The sequence below is a fragment of the Nesoenas mayeri genome (genome assembly GCF_963082525.1).
Source record: "Nesoenas mayeri genome assembly, chromosome: 1".
Classification (NCBI taxonomy): domain Eukaryota; kingdom Metazoa; phylum Chordata; class Aves; order Columbiformes; family Columbidae; genus Nesoenas; species Nesoenas mayeri.
In genome coordinates this window covers 16537109-16564039 of record NC_137541.1, presented here as the reverse complement: position 1 = coordinate 16564039, position 26931 = coordinate 16537109, and the positions used below count along the sequence as shown (strand labels likewise).

Here is a 26931-nt window from a genome sequence, read left to right as displayed (position 1 = left end):
AGGGCTTGGCCTGAGGGACATCAGCAGGGGTGGTGGTGGGGTGGAGGACTGGTGTTTTAGTGCATTCTGTTGCTATTGACTGAGAAAAGGCTCATGAGGGTAACGCAGAAGCTAAACGCCAAACTAGGTTACTTATTCTTGTAACCATTCTATTTAATTCTAACTGGGTCAAACATTATTGTAGGAAAAAGAGGAATTTCTGCCACTGGCAGCAACAAGAACAACGTCAGGCGCTTCTTGGCTACTTTACACTTGGAGTCTGGTGACCCTTGTACTGATGCAATGTGGAAGCAATTCAGCTAAAGACAATAAAGTTATGCTGGGACAACTAAATTGAGTAAGAGTTGTGCGCTTTTGGCTCCATCTGGCTTTTTCGTAACTGCCCATAGGGAGCAGAACTCAAAACTGCACAACATCCTATTACACATGTGACACTGCTGGTCAATTAAAACAGAGCAGGGTCATGCCCTAAGGAGCCTGCTGTCTTGTAGAGGCTTAACACTGCAGGGGGTAGGTGCAAGGAGAAGAGACAGAGGTAAGGCCCTGAAGGAGAAGAGGATCTACAGAAAAAAACACTGAGGAATTATATTAGATTTCTATAGCTTAATGGCTGACACATAGCTCCATTCTTAGAACGGTTTATGGAGACAGTTCAAAACAGCATGGACATATCCCATATATCCACAAGAATCTGAATTATTAAAAATGGTTTCATTGATTTTTTTCAGATGTAGTGTATTTTACATATACTACATGTGCATATAATATATAAATAGAAACTTGATGGGAATTTTTCAGCAAAACTTTTTTTCTATTGGAAAATGCCAGTGTTTGGCAACCATCAAAGCAATTTGCAAAAAGGAAAAGGATGGTTTGGGGCAAACCCCTTGTTCTATAAAGCTTTATATGGGATTTTTTCATTATTCTGCCAAGAAAAATTCATTTTTTAATACAAATAACTTTATAAATCTGTTTTTAATCAAAAGAATAAAGTAAAAATGAGAATTACAAAGTAATTCAGTTATGTATAAACAAAAATTTCAACTGTTCACTTTCAACAAGTATTCCTCTGGCTTGCTTGTTCAAAAAACCAGAATATGGGTCTTCTTCCCAGAGTGGGGAAGCTCTAAATAATATGTAAGTATTTGAAATCCATGTAATGTGTCAAATCACATTTCACGGATTTCCTCTCTGCTTCTACCTTGGCGCTTACCTCCTGCAAATGCTCAAGGAGTAATGGGAACAAGTAAGTGTATTATGGTCCTAAAAACTTCCTGGTATGCAGTAATCTCTCCCTCGTTTTCCGGCTTTGCCCACTTCTGTCATTTTAGATCGCAAAGTCCCCAAGATACTTTTTTTTAAACATTTGTTTGTGCAGACTTCTGCACAGTGTGCCCTTATTCTGAGCGGAGTTTCAATACAGCACCACCAAACACTAACCATGTCCTCTAGACATTTTACAGATTGTGTGTGCCCCACATGTGCAGTCGGGCAGGCAGAAGAGCAAGAATGAGGTCAGCAATAAATAGTTCATTTGGCACAGAAAGCAGAGCAAGATTGACCCAAACCTGGGGTTTCAGTTTGGCAATACTGAACACTGACCCTGGCCAGCGGCATCTTGTACGTGCAGCGCAGTAACTGCTCCATCACCAGTTCCGTGCTCCAGCTGCAGGGTTATAAACCACAACAATGTGCACTCAGGGACTTCTTGGGGAGATGGTTTCGGCCGCTGAGGGTCATGTGTTGTTCAGTACATCTACAAGCACCAGCAGGCTATGAATGCACATTCCACAGTGGCTTCTTGCCACTGACAATTTAACTGCTCCTCCTTTTCCAGCTCCTCACTCCAACACATCTGCTTGTTCTTCTGCAACTTAGGCACTTAGCGAAGCAACTCAGGAATACTAACAGGAATAGTTCTAACATCCCTGCAGGGAACAGAGGCCTTCTCTGCAATTATTCCAGTCACTGAGTTTAGCTCTCTGCCCACTTTTTCAATCCTTGTGTCATCATATCACATCTGAATAACAATATGAATCAGAATGATGGCAGATTCTTATCTTCTATTGCAACTTAAGGGCCAACAGTCATTATTACATTCTTAACAAAGAAGCATTAACCCATGGAAAGAGAATAGTCTATCAAAAGCACTGTGAGGTAGAAAAGTATCCGTAGGTATACAATTGCTGCTGTGAATGATTACTACTCCCCACTCTAAAGTATGCAGAAAGGAAACCAGATGAGTGTCTGTGCACACTTAAAAAATAGAATGCGCTTTCTGCATTTTGAACAGAGCAACAGGCTGTCATCCAGGAATGGGAATTCAGATGTTACCCTGTGATTCTCAATGGCTGAGGCATTTCTCTCTATTGTCAGAATGATCGTGAGAGACGCCAAGCACTTACTTTACAAGGTGATGCACTCAACGCACCCTCTCAAAAAGGAGCACTGACAGCTGGCAGAGAGAGGCAGGGTACATCCAGCACTCAGAATAACAGCTCCTTAGAGGGGTTTGAAAATCCTCCTTCTTCTCTCTGAATGTTACCAACTTTGTTCTCTGCCTGTTTTAAAAGCATAATGATGGGGAGGAAATTCAAACTAGAGATTAGTGGCCGGTGGGAACAGAAGGATGAAAATTATTGCTGTGCTTGGGACAAAAAGCCATGAAATGCTCCAGTTTCTTAGACACAAGAGAAGCCTTTAGCATCCTGACAGTTACTGTGCCAGTGTATTTACACTGTATCTTACTATTAGGGTAAACAACACTGAGAACACATGGCAACTTAAACAACAAATGGTGGATGGCAACACTCCACTGTCAGCCAGTGCCATCTGGTTATTTTTAAGTTGTTCACCCTGGTGGTGTGCAATCAGATACTCCTTCCCATGGCACATAGTCCCGCTGATCCCACAAACCATAGAGGTGAAAGTAGACCTGACTCTCCTTTCATTCATGTGCTTTCGAGTTAATGTACTCAGTGACATCACAAGGTTTTTGACAGGTTAAATTTTCTAAGGAAATGAAGGAAAGTCATAGATCGCACAATACCATGAAAAGACTGGCCATTACAAGAGAACAAGGATGTTTTGCTTGGGCATGGATTTACCAGGGAGGAGAGAAGCACTTAGCTCCTCTCCATCCATTAGCACCGGCAGAAACAACCACGTGGTTGTGCAGCTCCCACAACCAAAGGGTCTGGATGTGGTTTTGCCAAATCAGTAAGTAAAGGTCGGTCACACTAAGACACACACACACGAGGAACAGATTTTGTAAAGCTTTTTACAAAAACAAGCAAGTTACCTCCTTCTCTTTGAACTATGTGGTACAGATGAACCACATGCAGGATACATTCCAGATCTTTATCTTGGTAGCCTTTCTCATGCATGTCATCTACTGAGTCTGGATAGATGACTTGATCACGTAAGGTTCCAATGGACATGTAGGGTCTGAAAAACAATACAGAGAAACCAGTAATCTGGGGCTGGCTCCAGCAAGTGCATCTTGTTGATGCTTTATGAGCAGAGTATAATACTTTAAACACCATGTTGCTAAAAACTGGATTCATCTGTGGGTGCATTGTGGGTGAATGATTTTCTAAACTTACCCTAGGGACAATGTATTGTTTTTATAGAAGCTGATTACAGCATAGCAACAGGGGTAGCATTAGCATAAAAACAAAATGACGGATCAGGCAGAATAAACACCCACTTCATAGCCCATTCAGAACGCTTTCACTTGGAATCAGGGAAACTCCACGCTGTATTCAAGGTTTGGTACACTTAGAGATTTAGAAAGGGAATCTAACACTCTCATGTTAAAAGTGAACTGTAACAAAAACTTTGCAGCTCTAACTGGGAAGCACTTTCACGGTGCAGCAGGAGACACCCAAATCAAGCAGGAGAGCAGCAAAAGCCTCCTTTGCACACTACTATTCAGGACTGAAGAAATGTGACCAGGCTTAACTTAGCTGGCTCTAGAAGTCAGTGTAACACTTCTGAGTTGCAAAAAAAAGCATACGTTAGAGAAGCTGATCAGCTTAACAGCCTCCCTTTGCCAAACACAAGGCTGAGCTGTATGTGAAGCTGTTTCTGAATCACCACGTTCCCAGACCAGGTAATACCACCCACCTTACTAAAACAAGCTGTCTCCACTTTGAAGCCAGAGCGCTCAATCACGGCTGTGCCCCTGGAATGGCTATGGACAGTCTCCACAATGTCATGAGCTGTGCCCAGCTGCTGGTACAGCCCAGGCCCCCAAAATCCTCCTTGTCTCTAAACAAAATCGGCTCAAAGAACAGTTTTACATCTCTCTAAAAGATACCACGCTATTCAGCCTGGGATAGCGAAGGCAATCTAAGACATATCTGTTCGACAATCTCTTTTGCTCTTGTTCTAAGGATTTCTTTGGAAGGACAAATATCCACCCTGTCCCACAGACACTGCTGATAGCTCTTGGAAGCTGGAAACTGTGAGATTTTGAGTTTGGAGGGGAAGGCTTGAGCCAAAGGAACAGCCAAGCTCCAGACTCTGTCCTGCTTTCTGTGCCAAGAGTTACACTAACTCCCCGTGGGTTCATCTGCCAAAACAATACCAGTCTTACTAAAGCTGTGGTGCCAGGGGACGATGACACAGAGGAGCAGTTAAAATGCAGCCAGCAATGAGGAGGCCTCGAGGCAGCTTGCCCCTGCCACAGAGAACTGCTCCCAACAACTTCCCAGCACACTGGCAAGGGGTCAGTTTTCTTCCCCGAAGAGCTCTGGACCTGCCAGGTGGGAAGGTCTCAGACATGATTTTCCTGACAAAGAAGTGTGACACTTAACAGATTTCTTCCCTTCCCTTGCAGGTGTCTCTGCAGAAGGGGTGGATCTACTTACTGTTATTCTGAGGGTCCCTACAATACAGCAGAGTCATCGGAAGGAATTCATAATACAACAGATGTTGAATTACAGAACTAAAGCTGCAACATGAACTGAAAGTCACATTTAAGCTCGCATCAGCCACATGGGTCTTAGGGCTGCAGACATCCATTGTGAATTGTCTGTACCCGCCCATAGTTAAACTACTTTCACCACCAGCTGGGTGAGGGTGGAAGGGCAGGGGATCTGAACTGCTCGCAAGTATTTGGTCATTTCCCTTCTGTGGGTGGGCACCCAGACGGAGCAAAACCAGAACCACAAGTCAAATGAAAGCATTGTTGCTCCTCTTTGCTCTTTGTTCCGCTTTGTGCTTACTGTGGGAAGGGTGCTGCTCTGGGCTGCTGCATAAACACTGGCATCAAGTGCAGTGAGCCATTTACATTAATGGGGATATTGCAAAATCTCAACTCTAAAAATTATGTAACTTCATGAAGTAATGATTTATTACATTTCCACAGCACTCTCCATCTAAAATCCCAAAGGGCTTTACTTCTTACATATGTAGAAATCACTTCACTTGCTTCAGAGTGCTGCCATCTCTGGGAGAAAAGACAGCAGCTCCACCTGCGCTCAGAAAACTTGTGATCAGGTTATGCATAAGACTTTGTAATTTAGGTGAAGCTGCAGGTAAGGGCAAGGAGGACAGAGTTACCTATCATATCATTTGTCTGGCACTTAATACCTTACTCTTGTGAAGCATGATCCTGTAATGACTAGCAGCTCTGAGATTTAACCTACAGCACAACCGGGAAGGCAATGCTCAAAAACACCGCACCAGGACACTCGCTGCCATGCTGTTCCCTGAGTCACCAGCACCGCTTCCTGGTACAACTGGATTTTCCCCGTGGCCTCCCAGCTAAACTCACCGGTACTACCAAGCACGCCTCTCCCCACCTGCTTTGTGAAAATGAAAGAAAAGCCCAGCCTGCAGTGGAATAGCAAATTCTGGCAATTACTGACTAACTAGCAGAGAGGAAGAACGGCTTGTGGTTACGGTTCTGTCTGGGAGGTGGGAGAGCACATTCTGCTGCCCCCATCCTATAGGAAGCCACTCCTGTCCCTGACGGGACACTTCATCTTGCCTAGTGTGAGATGTCCCGTTTGGGGCTCTAACTCTTGACAACAAAGAGAGGCACTTTTGTGATTGGCTTATCCCATTGATTTTAGGGAAGGGATGGATTGCCTCCAGGGGGTGTCTTCTCTCTCAATGGGGGACTTAGTTATGTAACTTCTAAAGGGCTAAAGTTAGGTGAGATCTCATCTAACTCATACTCTCATGATCTCACACTAAAACAGATTTCCCTGTCCGAAACTTGAAGACAATAACCACCTTGCCTACCATGGGTGCCACAAAGTCAAAGACACTAAAACCTGTTAAACATCAGACATTATTGTCATTGAGTTTACATGTGTGTGATAGCTAGACATTAAGTAATAAGAAGTGTGGGTAACTGGATACAGCAACAGTGACATTTTGGCTTTGCCAGTAAGCTCCTTGTTAAAATACTGTTTTCATTAAATTTTTAGCAGTTCAAACAACAAAACCAGTCTTTTTGTCCTGAATTAATACTCGACTTTAACTGAACATAATTGATTTCTGATGGAGTTTTTCCTTTCAGCCAGCGTGTCTGGGTTCCAGCCTCAAAGAAAGCAATTTTACAGATTCTGAAAGCAACTCCTCTGCTGTGCGGAGGTCACGTCTTTGACGGTAATAGCTCTGCAATTGTTTTCTTTCTTTGCTGTCTGAAATGAGATTTCTAGACTGGTTTTGAGAGAGAGGATTTAAGATCAGTAATCCTTTTTTTTTTTTAAAAAAAAATCTTTGGCATCAAGCTTCCAGAAACCTAATAAAACTTGCTGATTCTTGCCTGGTTTTCTGGAATTTCAAGACACTCATTGGAAGAGATAATTTCTGTTCCCACAAACTGATCTTGTTTCAGTCAGTTTGATGGTTTTATTGCATCACCAATTCCTGTTTGATGCTCTTAGTGCTTCACTTCGCAGACGTGTAACTTCATTGAGCCTGTAACAAGCTGCCATCCCTTAGGCTCATGACTTCCCCCTTGCAGAGCAGGCTTTAAAGACAGATGATATCAAGACCTGCTGCAATCTGAAGCCTGTGGTGCAGACAATTCCCCAGTGCCCTATTGACACGTGACACTGTGTGCAATGTTGGCAAAATATTAGAGAAATCATATGGTGAGGAAGGGCAAGTGTTGCTGATAACATGGTCCCTTCGTTGCAGTTAACTTTGGGGAGTGAGGAGGGAGCAGATGATACAAAACATATCGGAGTACATACCACTCATCTTCCCAAACAGAAGACTTACACACTGGAGCTGTTAGGCACAAAGAGAAAGGTACCATGCCAATTCAAAGGGACTGCAAATTAACACTGCACACTGCAGCTAGACAGCAACAATATCTAGTAATTCACTGATGCCTTGAAGAGCAGAGCGCTTTACTGTCTTGGGTAGCAAGCTAAAGACCATGGCTTGCTTAGATATCAAGAAATTTCTGTTCCAAAGTCAGAACAAGCCATATCCACTTTAAGCGTTCACAAATACTTTCTGAATGTATTCAAAAGTGTTTTCATCTTCCATGCAAAATAAACTGTGCTGACAGTTAACCTGTTCTGACATCCATAAGAATTGAATGGAATAATGGAATATTTCAGTTGGAAGCGACCTACAAAGATCATCTAGTCCAACCACCTGACCATCTCAGGGCTGACCGAAAGTTAATGTGTTGTTAAGAGCATTGTTCAAATGCCTCTTCAACACCAACAGGCCTGGGGCATCAACCACCTCTCTAGGAAGCCTGTTCCAGGATTTGACCACCCTCTCAGTGTGGAAATGCTTCCTTATGTCCAGTTTAGACCTCCCCTGGCACAGCTTTGAGCCACTGCCACGTGTCCTCTCACTGGGTACCAGGGAGAAGAGCTCAGCACCTCCCTCCGCACTTTCCCTCCTCAGGAAGCTGTAGAGAGCAATGGGGTCACCCCTCAGCCTCCTGTTCTCTAAACCAGACAAACCCAGAGTCCTCAGCCGCTCCTCACAGGACATTCCTTCCAGCCCTGTGACCAGCTGAAGCAAGGTCTTCCCACTGCAGCAACGAAGCTGCTGCTAAAAGGCAGGAACCATGTGTCTGAAAAAAGAGTTATTGGAGAGAGCCTAATTGTACACTATACCAGTCTGAGCCTTCAGTTGGACAGAGGGAGACTTTAGTACCAGTTTTTGTGCCATATACTATTTATACTTTCTTTTCCCAATACACTTTTATTTAAAATGCAGTAACTATCTTAATCTTTCAGTAGCATTGTAAAAACATATTAAAGGGAGTTCTAATCTTATTTAGGTGCCTGCTCTCAGAAGAGGGCTTGTTGTAGATAAAGGTGTTTAATGTTTAGCTCTTAGTTTGGTACCTAAACTTGAGTAAAAGGCAGGAATTCATATACCTATATTTAGAGATTCCTATGGATTAACTCTAGGTGGCTCCCTTTACCCACTACACAAATATTTTGATAGTTTTCCAAAAGCCCTAAGTCTCTGCCTGACTATCGAGGGAATCCACCTGTATTTAAAACTTTCCATCACCTTTCTGGCACCAAGATCCTCATTTTTAGGTGCTGTAATACCACAGCTGCAACCACCTCAGCAGAACTACAGCTCTTGCCACACTCCTGATTTAGGTCAATAGTAAAAACTCCACAGTTTTCCACAGCAGCAAAGCTTGATCAATAGTGATGCTCAAGAAATACCAGCCTTCACTAAGTAAAGTGATCTGGATTCCCAGTAGTTCTTTGATGACACTAATAGAATAAACAGCAAAATACTAATGATGGCACCACGACTACAACTTTGAGAAAATAAAACATCTTGAATGAATGTGACTTAAGTTCTTTTTAAGTAGTGTTGTTATCCACTGCTCTCTCACAGAAGATGGTATCAGCAAAGAGTTAAAAAATAATAAATAAGATTTATCAAAATGCTAAAAACAGAACGGGGTTAGTTTATTGCATTGTATCTAGTTCAAAGGATTTTAGGACCAGCTAAAGTTTCAGCAACCCTTCTAAAGATATAAATAATTGATCTCTCTTTAAAATACCTTTCACTGAACTCTCCTCCCCACTCATATAGAACTAGCCACGAACATCCTCTAAATATTTCAGATAGATCAGTTACCAGAGTGGAATGTAATCAGCCTATAGACATTAACATAGTTAACAGGAAATGAAAAGCACAGTATAAAAGAATGAATTCTCATTGCATATAGTTAGAATCTGATATAAAAGGCTGAAAAAAAACTCACACTAACCACTCTGTGGCTTTCTTTGCAAAGCAGCTATGCACATCTCTGCATGAAAATCATCTGGGACAAAATAATAACAAGAAAGGTAAAAGAAGCCTTTAATTTAAAATGCTATTCATGCTCAGGTATCATCTCATCTCACGATTTACTTATTCAACCAAAATCACTTACAATATAACTAGAACTGGTTAGATGGCATAAAAGTTTACAGTGAACAATTCATAAAATTATTCAGCTCAGTCTATTTGTATCTTGCGATAGACAACAGAAAGAACACAAAAACACATGTATAATTAAAACCAAAACCCAGACAATTGCTACAAAATACAAACAGCTAATGCAATCTGAAATAATTATACCTCCTGCAATTAATCAAATCAACCAGCCAGACAAATGAAGGAAGATGACTCCTCTTTTCTTAAACATCCAATTTTTGCAGTTCCAGGCTTTTCATACCTCTGGCAGTCCTTATGATAAAAGGATTATTTGGATGGATGATCACGAATATCAATGAATTGAAGAAATAACAGTGAGCTATTCTGGACAGGAGTCTAGCCTGCCAGTTCCACCAGGCATACCCGGCCTGAGAGGTGTTTCTAACCTGATCTGGATGTTCCTGCTCCGGCAGGGGGATTGGACTAGATGATCTTTTGAGGTCCCTTCCAATCCCTAACATTCTGTGTCACACAAGAAAGGCAGTTTCCCTCTTTTAGAAAGATCCCAAATTATTCATGGTTTTGCGGATGAGAAGTGACATGTTACTCCTCAGAGACGAGGAAGCGCAGACAGCGAAGCCTCTCGAGCAGATGCTGCTTTTCCTCTGAGTTTCTACAATGCTTAGTTGTCCATGGCAACATTTTTTGCATGCACTGGGATACCAGTATGCAAGCAACAGTAGAGCAACAGTGTGTCACCACTGAGACACATCGCTCTGGTTCCCTCTCTAATCGTCTGAAACACCACATTACACAGGACTTAACACGACAGAGCAAAATACAGAGATGCACCACATACATGGAACATTATTGTAGCCATTTTATAAATGTTATAGGTACCTGAAGTGGCCACAAGGGAGCTGTAGTAATCTTTAGCAGAAACTAAAACTGATAAGGTATAATGAATGCAAAACCCTAGGAAGATAAACAAGTCTACAAGAGCCTTTCCTCTTGGGAAAGACACACTCCCACCCAAGCCGGGCTAGTGCACACAGACTGCGCCGCAGAAAGGGACCCACCTGTTATGTGCTCCCACAAGACCATGACATAATGGCTTGAGAACAAATAACTAAAAATCCACTGTTCTGGGGACTACCCAGCATTACTTGCAGAAGAGATTCATCTCACCTAAATATTACTCATCCAAGTCTGAGACAGACACCCCAGGGTCTCTTTGTAGTCACTGGAGTTCTCCAGTGAACTGGCACCTCCAGCAGGTCTCCTGTGTCTTGGACATTTGTCCTAGGACATAGGATGAACAGCTGCAGTGGTCAGAACTGGAAGACTATTGTGAATCGAGTACCTTATTAATGTTTATAAATATATAAAGGGTGAGTGCCATGAGGATGGAGCCAGGCTCTTCTCGGTGGCAAACAATGATAGGACAAGGGGTAATGCGATCAAGCTGGAACACAAGAGGTTCCACTTAAATTTGAGAAGAAACTTCTTCTCAGTAAGGGTGACAGACACTGGAACAGGCTGCCCAGGGGGGTTGTGGAGTCTCCTTCTCTGGAGACATTCAAAACCCGCCTGGACACATTCCTGTGTAACCTCATCTGGGTGTTCCTGCTCCAGCTGGGGGATTGGACTAGATGATCTTCTGAGGTCCCTTCCAATCCCAAACATACTGTGATACTGTGTGATACTGTGAGGAGTTAGTGAGCCAGGTAACAGCTGACCTGAGTGGGCACAGGCCTGTGTTATACCTTGCTGGGCTGTGATGCACATAGGAACCGGCCTTCAGGCCTGGGCTGTGCTGCACTTATCACTTGGCCACGGGATAAACTTTGCTGGCTAATCATAACAGAGGAGCCTGCAGGCAGCTCCCTCTTGGCATCAGCAACTATGCCACCTGTGCGTCCTTATCTTGAAGTTGAAACAACATGTTCTCATGCTAACATCCTTTTGCTTGACAGCAGAAATGATAAATGGAATTGTTTACTTCTAAGAAAATCCTATCAGAGCGCTAAAGATCGTAATGCCGACAAACCTTAGCATGGATGGGATCAGTGCAGCATGCCGTGCTGTGACTAGAGGTCCACCTAATGCCGCACAACGCTGGCTTCCTAGTATCTGATGGTACATAAATGCCACAAAGATAATGAAGGGACTGAACCATCTCTCCTATGAGGAAAGGCTGAGAGAGCTGGGACTGTTCAGCCTGGAGAGAAGGCGGCTCAGGGGGATCTCATCAATGTACATAAATACCTGAAGGGAAGGTGCAGAGAAGCTGGAGCCAGGCTCTTCTCAGTGGTGCCCAGTGACAGGATCAGAGGCCATGGGCACAAACTGAAACACAGGAGGTTCACTCTGAACACCAGGAAACACTATTTCACTGTGAGGGTGACCGAGCACTGGCACAGGCTGCCCAGGGAGGCTGTGGGGTCTCCATCCTTGGAGATAGTCAAAAGCCATCTGGACACAGTCCTGGGCAACCAGCTCTAGGTGACCCTGCTTGAGCAGGGGGTTGGACCAGATGACCTCCAGAAGTCCCTTCCAACCTCAACCATTCCATGTTCTTGTGATTATCTATGCTATCAACTTACTCCTTATCTCTAATTAAAGGAATTTTAATTAATGCATTACAGAGTTCAAAAACCTTTCTCACTGGGATTGACAATGACCACTTTCATGGGTGCACTGCAACAGCGAATCACGCTCTTGAGGCAGATAGTACACTCAGAGTAAAGCTCACACAAGGACATCTAACTTGTAGCTGCCTAAACGAACATAGACAAATTCTACCTCTGGTGCATGAGTTGACAGTTTACTGTTTTAATCTGTCAGGGGTACAGGCTGAACACTTGTACACAAAAATAGCTAATACTCTTCTCTCTGAAGGCTGGCAGTTATTAGTGAACACTGCAACGTCTCCAAGAAATGCAGAATGGAATCAACATGCTAAATAAAACTTACATTTACCTTGGAAACCACAGTGAGTTGGAGGAGGGACAGAAGGAGTCTTGAGTATGCAGACCATGGAGAGGCTGGAAGAGGGCTGAAGGCCCCGTTCACCTTGGAGTCAGGACACAGTCTAGAGCCCAGGACACAGGGGCAGGCAAATGGCAGAGCCTTTAGCACATGGGAAGGACCATCACCTTCTCCTCAAGAGGGAGGCGTTGGCTATGTCTATTACATGGATATTTAAAAGCACAGGACACTGTAATGAGAGTTTCTGATTGAAAACCATAGTAAGGTGGAGAAAGGACTTCTTCCCAGGGAAGATGACACAGTTGCTACTGGAGCTTTCAGCTGTCCTTCCCTGACAAAAGTCACCATCCTTTCTATCTTTTCATGTCAAAAGTTTTACTTCAGGCTTTCCCAGCGCTTCCCAGTGTTATGCTGCCAAGTTGCTTCTCATAATTTGATATGCATAAGGCACTTGAAGCATGTTTTTTGACATTCCTAGGTAAAATACTATCAAAATAGTATCACAGTATCACAGTATGTTCTGGATTGGAAGGGACCTCAAAAGATCATCTAGTCCAATCCCCCTGCTGGAGCAGGAACGCCTAAGTGAGGTTGCACAGGAACATGTCCAGGTGGGTCTTGAATGTCTCCAGAGAAGGAGACTCCACAACCCCCCTGGGCAGCCTGTTCCAGTGCTCTGTCACCCTTACTGAGAAGAAGTTTCTTCTCAAATTTAAGTGGAACCTCTTGTGTTCCAGCTTGATCCCATTGCCCCTTGTCCTATCATTGTTTGCCAACGAGAAGAGTCTGGCTCCATCCTCATGGCACTCACCTTTTATATATTTATAAACATTAATAAGGTCACCCCTCAGTCTCCTCTTCTCCAAACTAAAGAGACCCAGCTCCCTCAGCCTTTCCTCATAAGGGAGGTGCTCCACTCCCTTAATCATCTTGGTTGCCCTACGCTGGACCCTCTCCAGCAGTTCCTTGTCCTTCTTGAACTGAGGGGCCCAGAACTGGACACAATATTCCAGATGGGGTCTCACCAGGGCAGAGTAGAGGGGAAGGAGGACCTCTCTTGATCTACTAACCACCCCCCTTCTAATACATCCCAGGATGCCATTGGCCTTCCTGGCCACAAGGGCACAGTGCTGGCTCATGGTCATCCTGTTGTCCACCAGGATCCCCAGGTCCCTTTCCCCTACACTGCTCTCTAATATGTAATTTCCCAACCGATACTGGAACCTGGGGTTGTTCCTGCCCAGATGCAGGACTCTACACTTTTCCTTGTTAAATTTCATTAGGTTATTCCCCACCCAACTCTCCAGCCTGTCTAGGTCTCGCTGGATGGCAGCACAGCCTTCTGGCGTGTCAGCCACTCCTCCCAGCTTAGTGTCATCAGCAAACTTGCTGATAGTACACTCTATTCCCTCGTCTAAGTCGTTAATGAATATATTGAATAATACTGGCCCCAGTACTGACCCCTGAGGTACTCCACTAGATACTGGTCTCCAACTAGACTCCGCACCATTGACTACCACTCTCTGGCTTCTCTCCTTAAGCCAGTTTGTAACCCACCTCACTACTCTATTGTCTAGACCACACCTCTGCAACTTAGCAACTAGGATGCTGTGGGAGACTGTGTCAAAGGCTTTACTGAAGTCAAGGTAGACCACATCCACGGCTCTGCCATCATCCATCCACCTTGTAACATTCTCATAAAAGGCTATGAGGTTGGTCAAGCATGACTTACCCTTGGTAAAGCCATGCTGACTGCCCCTAATAACCTTCTTATCCCTGATATGCCTTGAGATAGCACCAAGGATAAGTTGTTCCATTACTTTCCCAGGGACAGAGGTGAGGCTGACCGGTCTATAGTTACCCGGGTCCTCCTTCTTGCCCTTTTTGAAGATTGGAGTGACATTTGCTTTCCTCCAATCCTCGGGCACCTCTCTCGTTTCCCAAGACTTGGCAAAGATGATGGAGAGCGGTCCAGCAATGACCTCAGCCAGCTCCCTCAGCACCCGCGGATGCATCCCATCTGGACCCATGGATTTATGGATGTCCAGTCTATTTAATTGCTCCTTAACCCAGTCCTCATCAACTAAAGCAAGCTCCTCCATTGACCTGGCTTCATCTGGGGTCTCAGGGGTACAGGGCTCCCCAGGACAGCCTCCGGCAGAGTAGACAGAGACAAAGAAGGCATTCAGTAATTCTGCCTTCTCTGTATCTTCCGCCACCAGGGCACCCACCCCATTCCTCAGTGGGCCTACATTGCCTCTGGTATTAGTTTTATCCGCTATGTATTTGAAAAAGTTCTTTTTGCTGTCCTTGACCCCTCTCGCCAGCTGTAATTCTAAGGAGGCCTTGGCTATCCTAGCTGCCTTCCTACATCCTCTAACAGCAGCCTTATATTCTTCCCAAGTGGCCAGCCCCTGCTTCCATGACCTGTAAACTCTCCTCTTCTGCTTGAGCATACCCAACAGATTCCTATTCAACCACGCAGGCCTCCTGGCTCCCTTCCTTGACTTCCTACGTGTGGGGATGCTCTGATCCTGAGCGCGGAAGAAGCAATCTCTGAATGCAATCCAGCTCTCTTGGGCCCCTTTTCCTTCAAGCAGTCTTGCCCATGGGATTTCCCCCAGCAATTGCTTGAAAAGGCCAAAGTTAGCCCTGCTAAAGTCCAGGGTTGCAATTCTACTTGCTATTCTGTTCCTGCCACACAAGATGCTGAACTCCACCATCTCGTGGTCACTGTAACCCAGGCAGCCCTCAACCTTTACTGCTTCGACCAGTAAACATTTGCCATGCTGTTCATCTGCCAAAGAACCTTTGTTGCACAGTTGCAATGTAGGGCATTAAGCTGGAGGCAACTGCCCAAGCTGGACACAGTAATGGCACTTCTCTGAGGAAATTAGGTCACGTAAATGCAGCCACCAGATTACTCTCTGTCATGCAAGTTTGTCCATACCACTGCTAAGTTACACAGTGACCTCAGTTAACCTGTAGGTGAATTTGTTTCCCTGGTACTCCCATCAAAACTGAATTTTAAAGACAAGTGATCTGTCTGTCTGAGCAAAATGAACCTAGCACAGATTAAATAAATTGTCAGTTGCTTTGCTGGATGGGTCCTATAAATACCAGCCACGTAATCTCTTTAGTGACTTCACATTTATAAAACATTTGTTAAGCTTAATCTGACAATGCACTTAAAAAGAATTTCCAAGCCTAGTTTTCCCAGCTTTTAAATGAAATTCCATAAACAGTCAGGCACATATATGGACGCCTGGAAAGGTGGTACGGACAACTTGTAATGGTGCTGAATGAGAATTTTTTATATTCAAAATCTCATCAAAAGAAGAAAGTGAAGGGTGGAAGCACTGCAGGCTCATATTGGCAAGAACACGATATCCAAAATACGTGATGAAACACAGAGCAGGCGATTGCCAAATATCCTAGTAGAAATAATCCTGCAGCTGAGAGTCCTCATACACAAAAACTTAGCTCCTCTGTAACATGGAGGAAAACAACTCAAAAGAATGTAAATGGAGCAAGTTCTGTATATTAATGATACCCACTTCCGTGCAGTAGCCAAAACAATATTTGTGCTTAGTACTGAAGCAATATTCAAAATGAGAGGGAAGCTGCTTTGATTACAAGAATGGATTTCACCTTTTAGTTGCGTACATATCATGGTATTTAATCAGCCATGCAACTGACAGCACTTCATACCTCTGTGTATCTGTGACTTGGTAGGAATGCAATAAGTCACTGAATGGATCTTAATCCTCTGAATGTTCAAGTTCTTTTATGGATCACAAATAAAAAGGACTTGGCTTGCATCAAGTGACCACACTGTGCTTTAAGTGAGCCATCTCCATGAGTCTGGAGAATGAAGTTTCTCCATCCATACATACAGAAGGCAGTAATAATAGCATCTACTTCAACTGGAAAGACTCACAGAAGATAAGAGACGATACTCAAATCCCTGTATCAAATCAAGGCTGGACTTTCCTGCTAATTCAAATTTCACAGAATCACAGAATTGACTGGGCTGGAAAAGACCTCAGAGATCAGAGTCCAACCCTTGGTCCAACTCTAGTCTGTTTATTAGATCATGGCACTAAGTGCCATGTCCGATCTGAGTTTAAAAACCTCCAGGGACGGCGAGTCCACCACCTCCCTGGGCAGCCATTCCAATGCCTGACCACTCTCTCTGTAAAGAATTTCTTTCTAATATCCAGCCTAAATTTCCCCTGGATGGTATCAAGACAGTTGTCAACAGTTGTATCGAGTGTGCTACTGGCTTCTGCGCTCCAGACAGCTGCCCACCAGGAAAAGCACTAGTCTCCATATGGAGTAAAATTTGAGTACGTATCAACACAATTCAATTCCTCACCCATGTTTAGTGTTCTTGGCATCTCCCACAGCCAGAGCTTGCTCCAGACCGGCCCCCAGTCTGAAGGGACTGAGACACCAAAACCCTAGAGAACACTGAAGTCCTTCACAAACACCAGTTCAGCTGCAGACTTTAAGACCACTGTTGGATTTATGTAAATACATTGAAAATCTAAACTACACTCCAATGCAGCAAGCTGACTAAAAGATTCAGCCTGGGATTTCTGCAACACTTTGCTTAATAACAGAAAAGACTTCTAAGCTGTGCTTTAATTAGCTGACTCTGTTTCTGGCTGGTAAGGAAGGCACGTTGCATGGCTTGAGAGGGAGCGGCAGTTAATCCACAAAGCCATTTTCCACCTCTGACTATTAGCATAGGTGAATATTGTTCCCAATGTGCTACCAAAAGGCACTGCCACTACTTGTGATCAGTCAGCACACAGACCTAATTAAAAACCATCAAACTTTACAGCTGTGTGTGAGCCTTCAGCAGAAACGGAGAGGTCTCCCAGTGATCCTGGCAGGCAAAGCTTCAGCTGACACACAGGGCAGCAAGGACTTTTCTGTTCAAGATGAGACAAGCCAGGACTTCCCTCAATCAGGAAGGAGAAGGGCAAGCATTTCTATACGAGTCCTAGTAAAATGAAATGGGAAAAGCTGTGCCCTGGCTGAGGGATAGCTTAACAAACCTCTCAGATTCAAGGCCACAGTTCTTAATGAACAGCAGAATACTGACTTGACTCGATTCACCTCAAAAAAAGAGAAAAGACACAAAAGTAGCAGCAAATTTTTAAAGCAAGCTTCTATCAGAATAGTATGCATAACCGAAGAACGTTATGTTTCCTGTAAACACTATCTGCCACAGACCTTTTTCTCATCTCTCAGATAACTGGTGAACTTTGGAAATAAATGTATTTGAAAGAAGCACCATGAAGTTCATAACAGTAAGTATGACAAACAGATGCAGCGTGCAAGGGAGTAGATATCTGTATGGCGTGACGTGAACAGATGGCAAAGTACCCAAGGAACAAGGCAATGTGGCTGTGTACTATCACCAAAATGCTGAAGGGCAATGACCATTGCCAGTGCGGTGTTGGCAGGTGCAGAGTACAGTTTAATGCCAGCTGGTCAAACTAAAGGGATCAAAGTTAAAGACAGAGCAGCACGATTGGACAAGAAATCAGCATGTGCAAAATACAACACGTGAGCCAGTCTAAATGAGCTGAGGCAACAGAACTTGTGCAGGCATATTTGCACAGCACTTCACTTGGGCTACTTCTCTAACAGACCACACACTAAAGAGGATGTAGTCCAATACAGAAGAACCATGCATGTATGTACTACATAGGCACGTACTTTCATACATAATATAGGGTATTTGAAAGTGAATTCAAAAATTTTGCAAGACTAAATTGTTTAGGTAATGAAGAATTGTCTTAGGAAACAATAAGATTTTAATGACAGTGGCCACTACTAACTACCTATGTGCTTAAGCTAACATTTGAATCATGCTATAATCTTCAAAGTTTCATGTGCTTACAATGTAAAAATTACTTTTCTTTTATCACTTTATTGTTTATGTCACTTAGAACCAAAATATTCTTGCTTGGTTTCATCCACGTGGTAAATATCGTTGAACTACTTCTGGCAAATCACATCAGACATTTGCATTACTCAACAGAGCTAAGGAGAGGAAATATATCTTTGTAGCTGATGCAATTTTGTTTAGTAGCCAATGACATTTTTAGAATACAGAAGGAAAAACACCAGACAGGAAAAGACTTGTAAAGGAACCCCAGATAAAACATCAGAAATAAAGCAGACATATGCAAAATTAAACAGCTTAGGAGGAACAGAAAAACGTTTAAACTGTTATGTCCCACACTGTCCTACCATCAATAAGAAGGCAGCAAGATGTAAGTATATAAATCTTAAATGACGAAGAACAAACAACATACTGGTGCGTCTTTGGTTGCCTTCACTTTAGCATCTGACAAGCCTGGTGTCGAAGGAAAGAAATCTTAGAGGTCTTCTTGAATGAGCAATAAAAAGGGAGAGAGAATATAGAGTTGATCTGTCACTGTGACTGCTGAGAAAGTGGTCAGGGTTGGTCTTCTACCAGAATGGCACACAGAATTATGGAGAAACTATGCATACTACTGGAGAAACACGTCCCTCTCACAAAAATACCCAAATTGCAGTAGAAGCAAGCTGGAGAAGTAAAACAGTAACAATGGACATGGACAAGGAAGTATAGTGGATTAAGAACTACTCTGAGCTCTACGAATCAGTGAATCAATCCTCAAGAAAAACAGAGAAAATGCTGATGGACCTTTTAGGTACATGCTGTGCTAGGAAGACTGGAGAATGGTGACAGAAGGTTATGGAACCAGCAAGTACTGCAGAAGACACTCCTTGATGCAGATAAGACAATAAGGCACAGCTGGCAGAAAATGATTAATAATTTATATGAATAACCCAGTGGTGATTGCAGCTTTACAGTGCAGAGACATTCAGGAATATTCCTGTGGTGTTGTCAAGGTAACCTGCAAGTTATGTAGGTGTGTAGCTCTGCTGGTGTTTATCAGATGAGCAGGAACTAAGGAAATGAGAGCCAACATGTACTGAATCTGTGTTTCCTTACAACTGAAAACGCTGAGACTTCTAGCTGGAGAGCAAAAAGAGCCCGAGTAAATGTGAGGAGAAATTGTACACTACAGTTCACTAATTCCACAGAGATGAAGTCTCCTCCCATGCTTAAGATCAACAGAGTAGGAATAGGGCAGAGTCTGCAGAAATCAGGCTACCTTAAGATACGCTGCTGATATACTATCAAAGGACAGACTGCTTTTTTAATTCCCTAAGTGCTACACATACCTCCTGTGGTCACATCTTTAGCATTGCTATTCATGCTACCCACGACATATTTTTGTAAATTACTATTTAAAATTATATTTCTGAATTCTGATTTGAATCATGATTCCTTACCAACTAGAGCACTCACAAGCATTTATCTTTCAATTCATGCTGCCTTCTCGACCAGATAATTAAAAGAGGAATGCGAAGAGATGGCTAATGCAAATGATTTTACTTTGCAAAAGAGGGACGGAAAAGTAGAGGAAAGAGTTAAGAACACACACTCTGACAGTTCCAATGAGATGTGACAACTTGTTGGATCGGTGACCGGCTCCTAGCACTGATCCATCCTAGAAAACGAGCTGCTTTTGGCAATGATATAATTCTGGACTGCTTAAAGTCTCTTAAAGCCTTCCTCTCTTCTGCCCATCCTCCTCTTTTACAGGCCTGTCACAGACAGCAGCAGAGACACACTCACAGAAATCCCTGCGCTTCTCTCTCCCTGCCCCCAAAAAGGGCAGTTTGTGCCACCAGAACTGTGATTGATTAAAGACAAATTCTGCATGGCCTGGCCCTATATAAGAGGAGAAAATAATCTAACAATGATTCACAGAGGTAAAACCTAAAAAAAGCAGCATAATGATGCTAAGCAATCTAAAAAGACAAAAAGATAGGGACTCTTAAGGGTCTGTTTTAAAATCTACATGCTGCAAAGTAAAGCGTTTGCAGCGTTGACAAAATTTGGAGTATACAATGAGATAATGCGCTTTTTCATAAATCATACTTTTGCATGTCGCTTTTGAACTTGGCAAAGACATATAATTTCCCACATATTTCTGGAATACTATGCTGGAACATTACAAACAGAGATGAAAAAAACAATCTTTTCAGTGAGCTATTTCCTGTGAAGTATTTTGTTACATAGTTGTCACTGTATTCTCCACCATTCACTGTTCCTACATTTGAACTCACAGAGGGCTGATGCAGAATTAAATTCAGCCACAGCAGTAATGTCTTACCAGGCTCAATGGTAACTGCGTCCATTCCATCTCCCATGTTCTTCGACCAGAGATGTAATGTATACACTTAAACACAATGATATCATTCCAATTTACTGTTCTGACAGACATCCACCAACTCTAGAGCCTTTTGCTACACCTACAGTTTTCACCTACCCACCAAACAAAAGACTGAGGTAGGCTGAATCTCAGAGATACTGTCTTACCACCTCCCAAATCCTCTCAGTCCAGAACATAAATTCTCCCTAAAGTTATGCTGAAATATATACATGATGAAATGTAGGCAGGGTGCTATCTCTTCCAGTCTGCAGTTTTAGAATTAATGTCTAAAAAAGTAAACAGAAGCTAATCCTGAGCAACCAGCAATTTGCACAGGGTTAATAAGCAAAATGGTTGAACCAGCAGGACCTTCCAAAACAAGCTGCTTTAATTTCAGGACTTCAGAACAATTTATAAACCACTACAGAAATTCTAAACGTACTCTAGAGCCAGGGATAGATAAAAACCCCAACAATATGTAATTTATTTAGGCCATAAATAAATGAATGGTTAATAGACTCAGAAACTGAATGGAAGCAGGAAAAAAAAAAAGTCTGGACCACATAAGGCAATCCACACAAAAGCCCTAAAAATCCAGCAGATGTGTTACAAATATGGTCCAGAAATGTATAACTTCCATTCAAAACTGAGTCTCCTTCAAGTTATTCTTGGTGTCTCAGATATTCATCTAAGACTCTGTAAGCCCAAAGGAAAAATACACTGAGCAAAAAAGCAACTCAGGATCTTCCAAGACATCCTAACGAGTCTGATTGATCACTGTCCTATACCAACCCCTTCAGCCACATTCACTTACAAATCCCTACAAGACTCAGCCTCACAGTCCCTTTCCAAATACAAGACACTTATGAGTGACAGGCCACAGTTCTGAGTCTACAGAACCCACAATGACACAGCTGAACCATCCCCCTAAGTGGACTTCAAAATCTTCAGGCACAAGCAAGGTGCAGCATTCTGGCAGAAGAGGCCTCTCTGTCACTCACTGCTACTCCATTCACGAGCCACAGAGCCAAGCCACCGCAATGTCACTTAGGTGTCCCAAGAACACCACAGCGGCATCCTTTCTCATGGTGGATGCTATTAGGATGGACTGCAGATGAGTGGTACCTTCAGGGTACGCTGCAAAGGTGATATGTCAGTCCCTACATGGCTTCGGTCACAGAAGGCTACAAAGGTGCTGGCTGAATCTCAGCTTCTGACCAACAGTTTTGAAATGTCCCAAAGCAGAGAGGTGTGCTGGACAAACTTCTCCAGCACTGCAAAGTTAGGGGAAACAGCTAACAAACAACAATGTTCATGGAAACGAAACCCCTCAAGCAGCACCCTGGCAAATCTGCCTGAACGCCACGTGAGTCCATTTGCCTTCACAGAAAAAAGCGGACATCAGTAAAGGGGAAGGGCTGGCTGTGGGCAAGCCAGCCTCAGATGTTGATCTGAGAGGGGGCTGGGATCACACTGGGGACAGAAGTAGCTGAAACCCAAAATTTTCTGCAAAAAAAAAAAAAATCAGAATAGCTTTTGCTCTGCCTAAGAATAAAATTGATTTTAAGAATGTCCTGCACAAAGGGAATTGTGAAATATTGTTTTGAAAAACATTTAATAAACCCTTTTGCTCCAAGTGCCTGAACGAAGCCCTTCAGTGGCTCAGAAAAATGACAATGGCTAGCAATAAATTATACATATATTTGAAATAATTACAGATAAATATTCTTTGTTACCTTCACCTGCAGCAAGTAAAATCTACTCATCAGTTAATATTTTCCATTCAGCTTAATAGCTTGTACTTTTTAAACGTGACTACAGACCGTACCATGAACCCTTCTTTTGCCCATGGGAAGAAATGAACTACAGAAAGCAATCAAAGATTCTCAGTGTTTGATTTTGCTTTTGCAAAACAACCTAGTTAGAAGTCTCTAAGGAGATATTCTAGAATCAATTGCATTAAATTATGTTCTGAGAGTCCAACAGCAAGTCAGAATACAAACAAAGCACAAAAAAACCATGTTTCCCTTAGTGAAATGAGCATGTATTGTTAAAAAGGCAATTTGCATTTAATAGTGGATTGGATTCTAGTCTCGTAGTGTAAAATTTGAAGTTTTGGAAATTATTTTGAGCAAATCAACATTTAGGAACCAAAACACTCTCAGCTGTTTTGATCTTTGGTTTTAAAGTGAAATTAGAATTAAGATCTATTAGGTCTATTTCAAATTTTTTTCAGATAATAGTCTGTTCCCATGATCCCAACCATCTGGGACTTGGGCCACCAGGGGAGCACGGGCTCCATCACAAGGCATGTGAGCCCTTTCCAGTGACTGAAGATTTCCATCACCAACAAGAAGGGATCTTTTTTTTTAGCACTCTCCACACAGCTAAGGTTGTGCTTACCATGTCTTAACTTGGCTTTACATATCACAGATTAAAAATGAGAGAAGCAGGGTTGAAATTAATGTAACCAGCAAAAAGGCATCATCTTGAGCAAAACACATACCTTTGTGGTATATAAAACATGTGCTGCGGAGGGGGCTTGTAGAGAACTCCTTCATACACAGGCCACAAACCACTTAAAATTCTGAAGAGTGAACTCTTTCCACAGCCATTGGGTCCAGTGATTAAAAGATTCATCCCCTCCTCAACCTACAATAGCAATGAAAATGCAAAGATGTTACTATGCAGTATATATGGCACAGACAGTCTAAGACCCCTACAGGGAGTTACATGAGAATTTATATCAAATTATCAACCCATTACATTGATTACTTGCATATAGTTATGCAACTATACTGGAAACAGCGGTATTAGATATAATATGTGGGCTGAAATAATGAAAATAATTTCTATAATGTCTGAGTATTTCTATAAACTACACTGATTATATCACAATGTCAATATACCACAGTAGAAATAAATTATTCTAATGCAGATTAGGTCCAAAGGTGTTAACGACACACAGAGCAGTGTTATGCCTATCAGAGATACTACTTTAAGCTATGGGAGCCCAATCAAAGTATTTGGAGAATTTACTTCACATTGCCATTTCCCACTTAATTATCAGCATTATTTTGGCTGTGATGCACTTGTCTTTATTAATTTTAATATTACCCTGCGTATATATGAGTGTATATTTATGCATAATCACAATGTCATTGTCTATGCTTTATATAAATGTATTGACTATGTTATATTTTCTGTTATTTTTGTCTCTTGAGCCAAATGAATAACTGTCTCCTTGACCATTAAAGTGTGATTTTACAAATCTGAAATTCCTATACTGAAGCCATTGCAAATTTTGCCATAGCTAGGACCCTGTCCTCCTAGTTGCTAATTCCTAGGCCAACAGAGGTGACAAGAGGAACCCTCTGCTTTAACTAAATTAAAGAACCTGCTGGAATTATTCATGTTAGTGCTCTGATAACTTCAACTATTTTTAAAAATAACAACATCTGCACTGGAACATAAGATCAGGATATATTTGGGAGTAATTTAGTAAAAGTCATCCATTAAAATTGTGAGTGGTATCTGGAATAGCTTTTTAAAAACAATATAAGTTTTTACTAAAGAAAAGACTGCACAGTTGGCCCTGTGAACTGTGCCATCAACTGTCAGTACTACTCTTTGTGGTAATCAAGCCAAACCACAGACCCGATTTTTACACTGTTGCTGTGAATTCAGACTTTTAAATGAGCCTATGTGAGCAAAGCATCCCAATTTCATTGCAATTAAGATGGATGCAGACCTCCCATATACACATTTGAAAATCTCAGCTTGGTTTTCCACCTGGCAACAGCACCAGAAATCCTCTCTTCTCTTTCTTTGAGCAGGATAAACTACATGTGTCTGCCTCTATTGAGCTACTATGCCTACCTTTCTGGACTTCCCCTTTTATCCATATGCTCCTCCAAGTACTTAACATGAGGTACATGAATTCTGTGCTGCTTATGTTAATGTGATGGCAACTACCAGAAGATTCTTGCATATCATCTTACTTTGAAGTTTAGCCTGGAAACCACCACATCGCCATTCGGAGTAATAATAGGAACATTTTCACAAATAATTCCATGTTCAACATCAATAACTTTTCCTAGGAAAAAAATAAAAAAAGAAGTTTGTGAAATGTTTCACTGGTATCTATGTGACAGCCTCTCTGAATGGCTGAGAGTTTCAAACAACTTTACGTGCTCCAGGTTGCCCTAGTGGAAAATCTGCATAACAAACCTTAGCTAGTCCCAAAGACACTATCAGCAGAAGCCAAGAGTGTGCAATGAATTGCAAATTTGATCATAAATACAATTAGCAATATGCGTCATAACTATATAATACAGTATAAATACATGTTTATTCACGTCCAACCTGTATTTAGTGCATTTTCTTTTAAAGAGGTGGTCAATATCAACTAGTAAAACAGTTCAAGGACAGCCTTAGCCACAGGCAGACCAGTTTACCTTCTCTTGAGGTTTTCTTTAGGAAATGGAATCTGCTTTCACTACCAGCTCGGAAACTCTGAGCCCAGTTCAGTCTCCTCCAGCAACGAGAGCAAAGGAGAAAATATTTACTGGCTTGGTTCCATCTCTTTTTGAAGCCACAGACACTGTAAATGTGTCTTCTAAGTTTTTGTGGAAACCCATATAATACAATTCATTCCAGTAGCTACATTTACTATTTGGATTTCTGGCAAATTTAAATATACGATCTCAATTGGACATTTGGATATTCCATATTACAAGAATTTAGAAATAAATTCTTCTGGAAACGGTAAATAATTAAATCAACTCTAACTTCTCAGTTGCCTGATAATGGGCTGCCCTAACAGAACCCAAAGAGCTGGGCTTCTAGAGAAATACCTGAAATTACTTTTACAGACAAGATGCAAAGGAAAGAGATTTATTTTCATATTAGAAGGCTGTTTATTTTATATTTTAGATTAACCTAAACAAAGAAAAATGGAGCAAAGGAAAAGCTGAGTTTATTATCAAAGGATTTGGTAGCATTTCCTTCGGTTAAGGTTAGTTTTACATTTTCCATTAAGAGGCTCTTTGTTCAATTGCTTCTGACTTTGCCAAACTGTAACAATCTGGACAAAAATTTCTGTGCTACGTATCAGCCCAAGCATTCTTCTTTTCCTAAAATAAGTTTTAAATAAAACAGTTTTGTCGTGTCCAGCACGAGATAGCAGAAAATTAAAGCATTTTGCTGTTAAAAAAAAAAATTGCAGCCTTCTCTTCACAATCTGCTGCCTCCAGACTCCTACAAAGGCACCTGAAATGCAACTGGCAGATCAGCCACACCAGGCATGTGGTTTTTGATGGGTTCACAAAAATACTAACAAATTTGTCTAAGACATACTTTTGTGAAAAAGGGTCGTACCGGTCATTCCAATCACCTGAATACTTGTGAAGGACTTGGCATTAATCTCATTATGTCTCCACAGAAATTATCCAAGAAATTCTGCAAATTTTTTCATGTTTTTGAAGCACTTGGATACAGTGGAGAAATTCTACTTAAAATAAATCTATGATAAGAAATAGGAATCTAAGAAAGTAATAAGTAAACTTAATTCACATTTCCTAAATTTGCAGTGTTTGATGGCAACATTAGCATGCTTGAAAAGCATATTTATGTGTAATCAGAAATACAATTTGACAGTATTTGTACAAGATGCACAAAATTCTATTTCGTCTTTACAATTCTGAATTATTAGATACACTATGTATAAGGCAATATTATTATCTGTTAAAAATACTTTTCATATTCTTACAATGCTCTTATTGAGAACAGTAAATGCAAAGCACAAACCAGACATCCCTTATTTACATAAAGTTATATTGGATGATTCAGAAGGAAACAAGTAGTATGTGTTCAAGGGGCCTTTTGGGAAGCTGAATATTAAGGTTTTTCTTTTTTAACAATGCAGACACATATACGTCTGCGAGCACGTGTACTTTTATCCACACACAAATCCACTCTGCAGGGATTTCTGAAGTATCAAGACCAAAAGAAAGGAGGAAAAACAGTATTACAATGGGACTTGTCATAAAAAGTGTGGAGCCTGTGGCCTAGATTCATCTGGCCTGAATTCCACTCAAGTCCTTGCGCACAATGTTTGGTATTGGCAAGCTGCCTCTGAGAACCTACAGCCCCTCAGGAGCAAACGCCAGTCACCGCGACTTAGCAAAAATTCAGGCCGGTTGAAATGTGTTCCTGTAGGGGAATGACATCTTGGGAAAAGGCTGCAGAGAAAACGGGAGTGGGGTGT

General features: G+C 42.0%; 1 protein-coding gene across 1 annotated transcript in view; it reads right to left on the bottom strand.

The window, feature by feature from the left end:
- ABCD2 (ATP binding cassette subfamily D member 2) overlaps positions 1 to 26931 on the bottom strand; it is a gene marked incomplete at its 3' end in the record, with an annotated part of 45118 nt that overhangs the window by 7242 nt on the left and 10945 nt on the right. Inside the window, exons 5-7 of the mRNA XM_080358135.1 lie at positions 24665 to 24759; positions 23170 to 23315; positions 3302 to 3447 (exon numbers count right to left, since the gene is read on the bottom strand). Of these exons, the coding sequence (XP_080214261.1) occupies positions 3302 to 3447; positions 23170 to 23315; positions 24665 to 24759 (387 nt within the window). The remainder of the gene's footprint in view (positions 1 to 3301; positions 3448 to 23169; positions 23316 to 24664; positions 24760 to 26931) is intronic.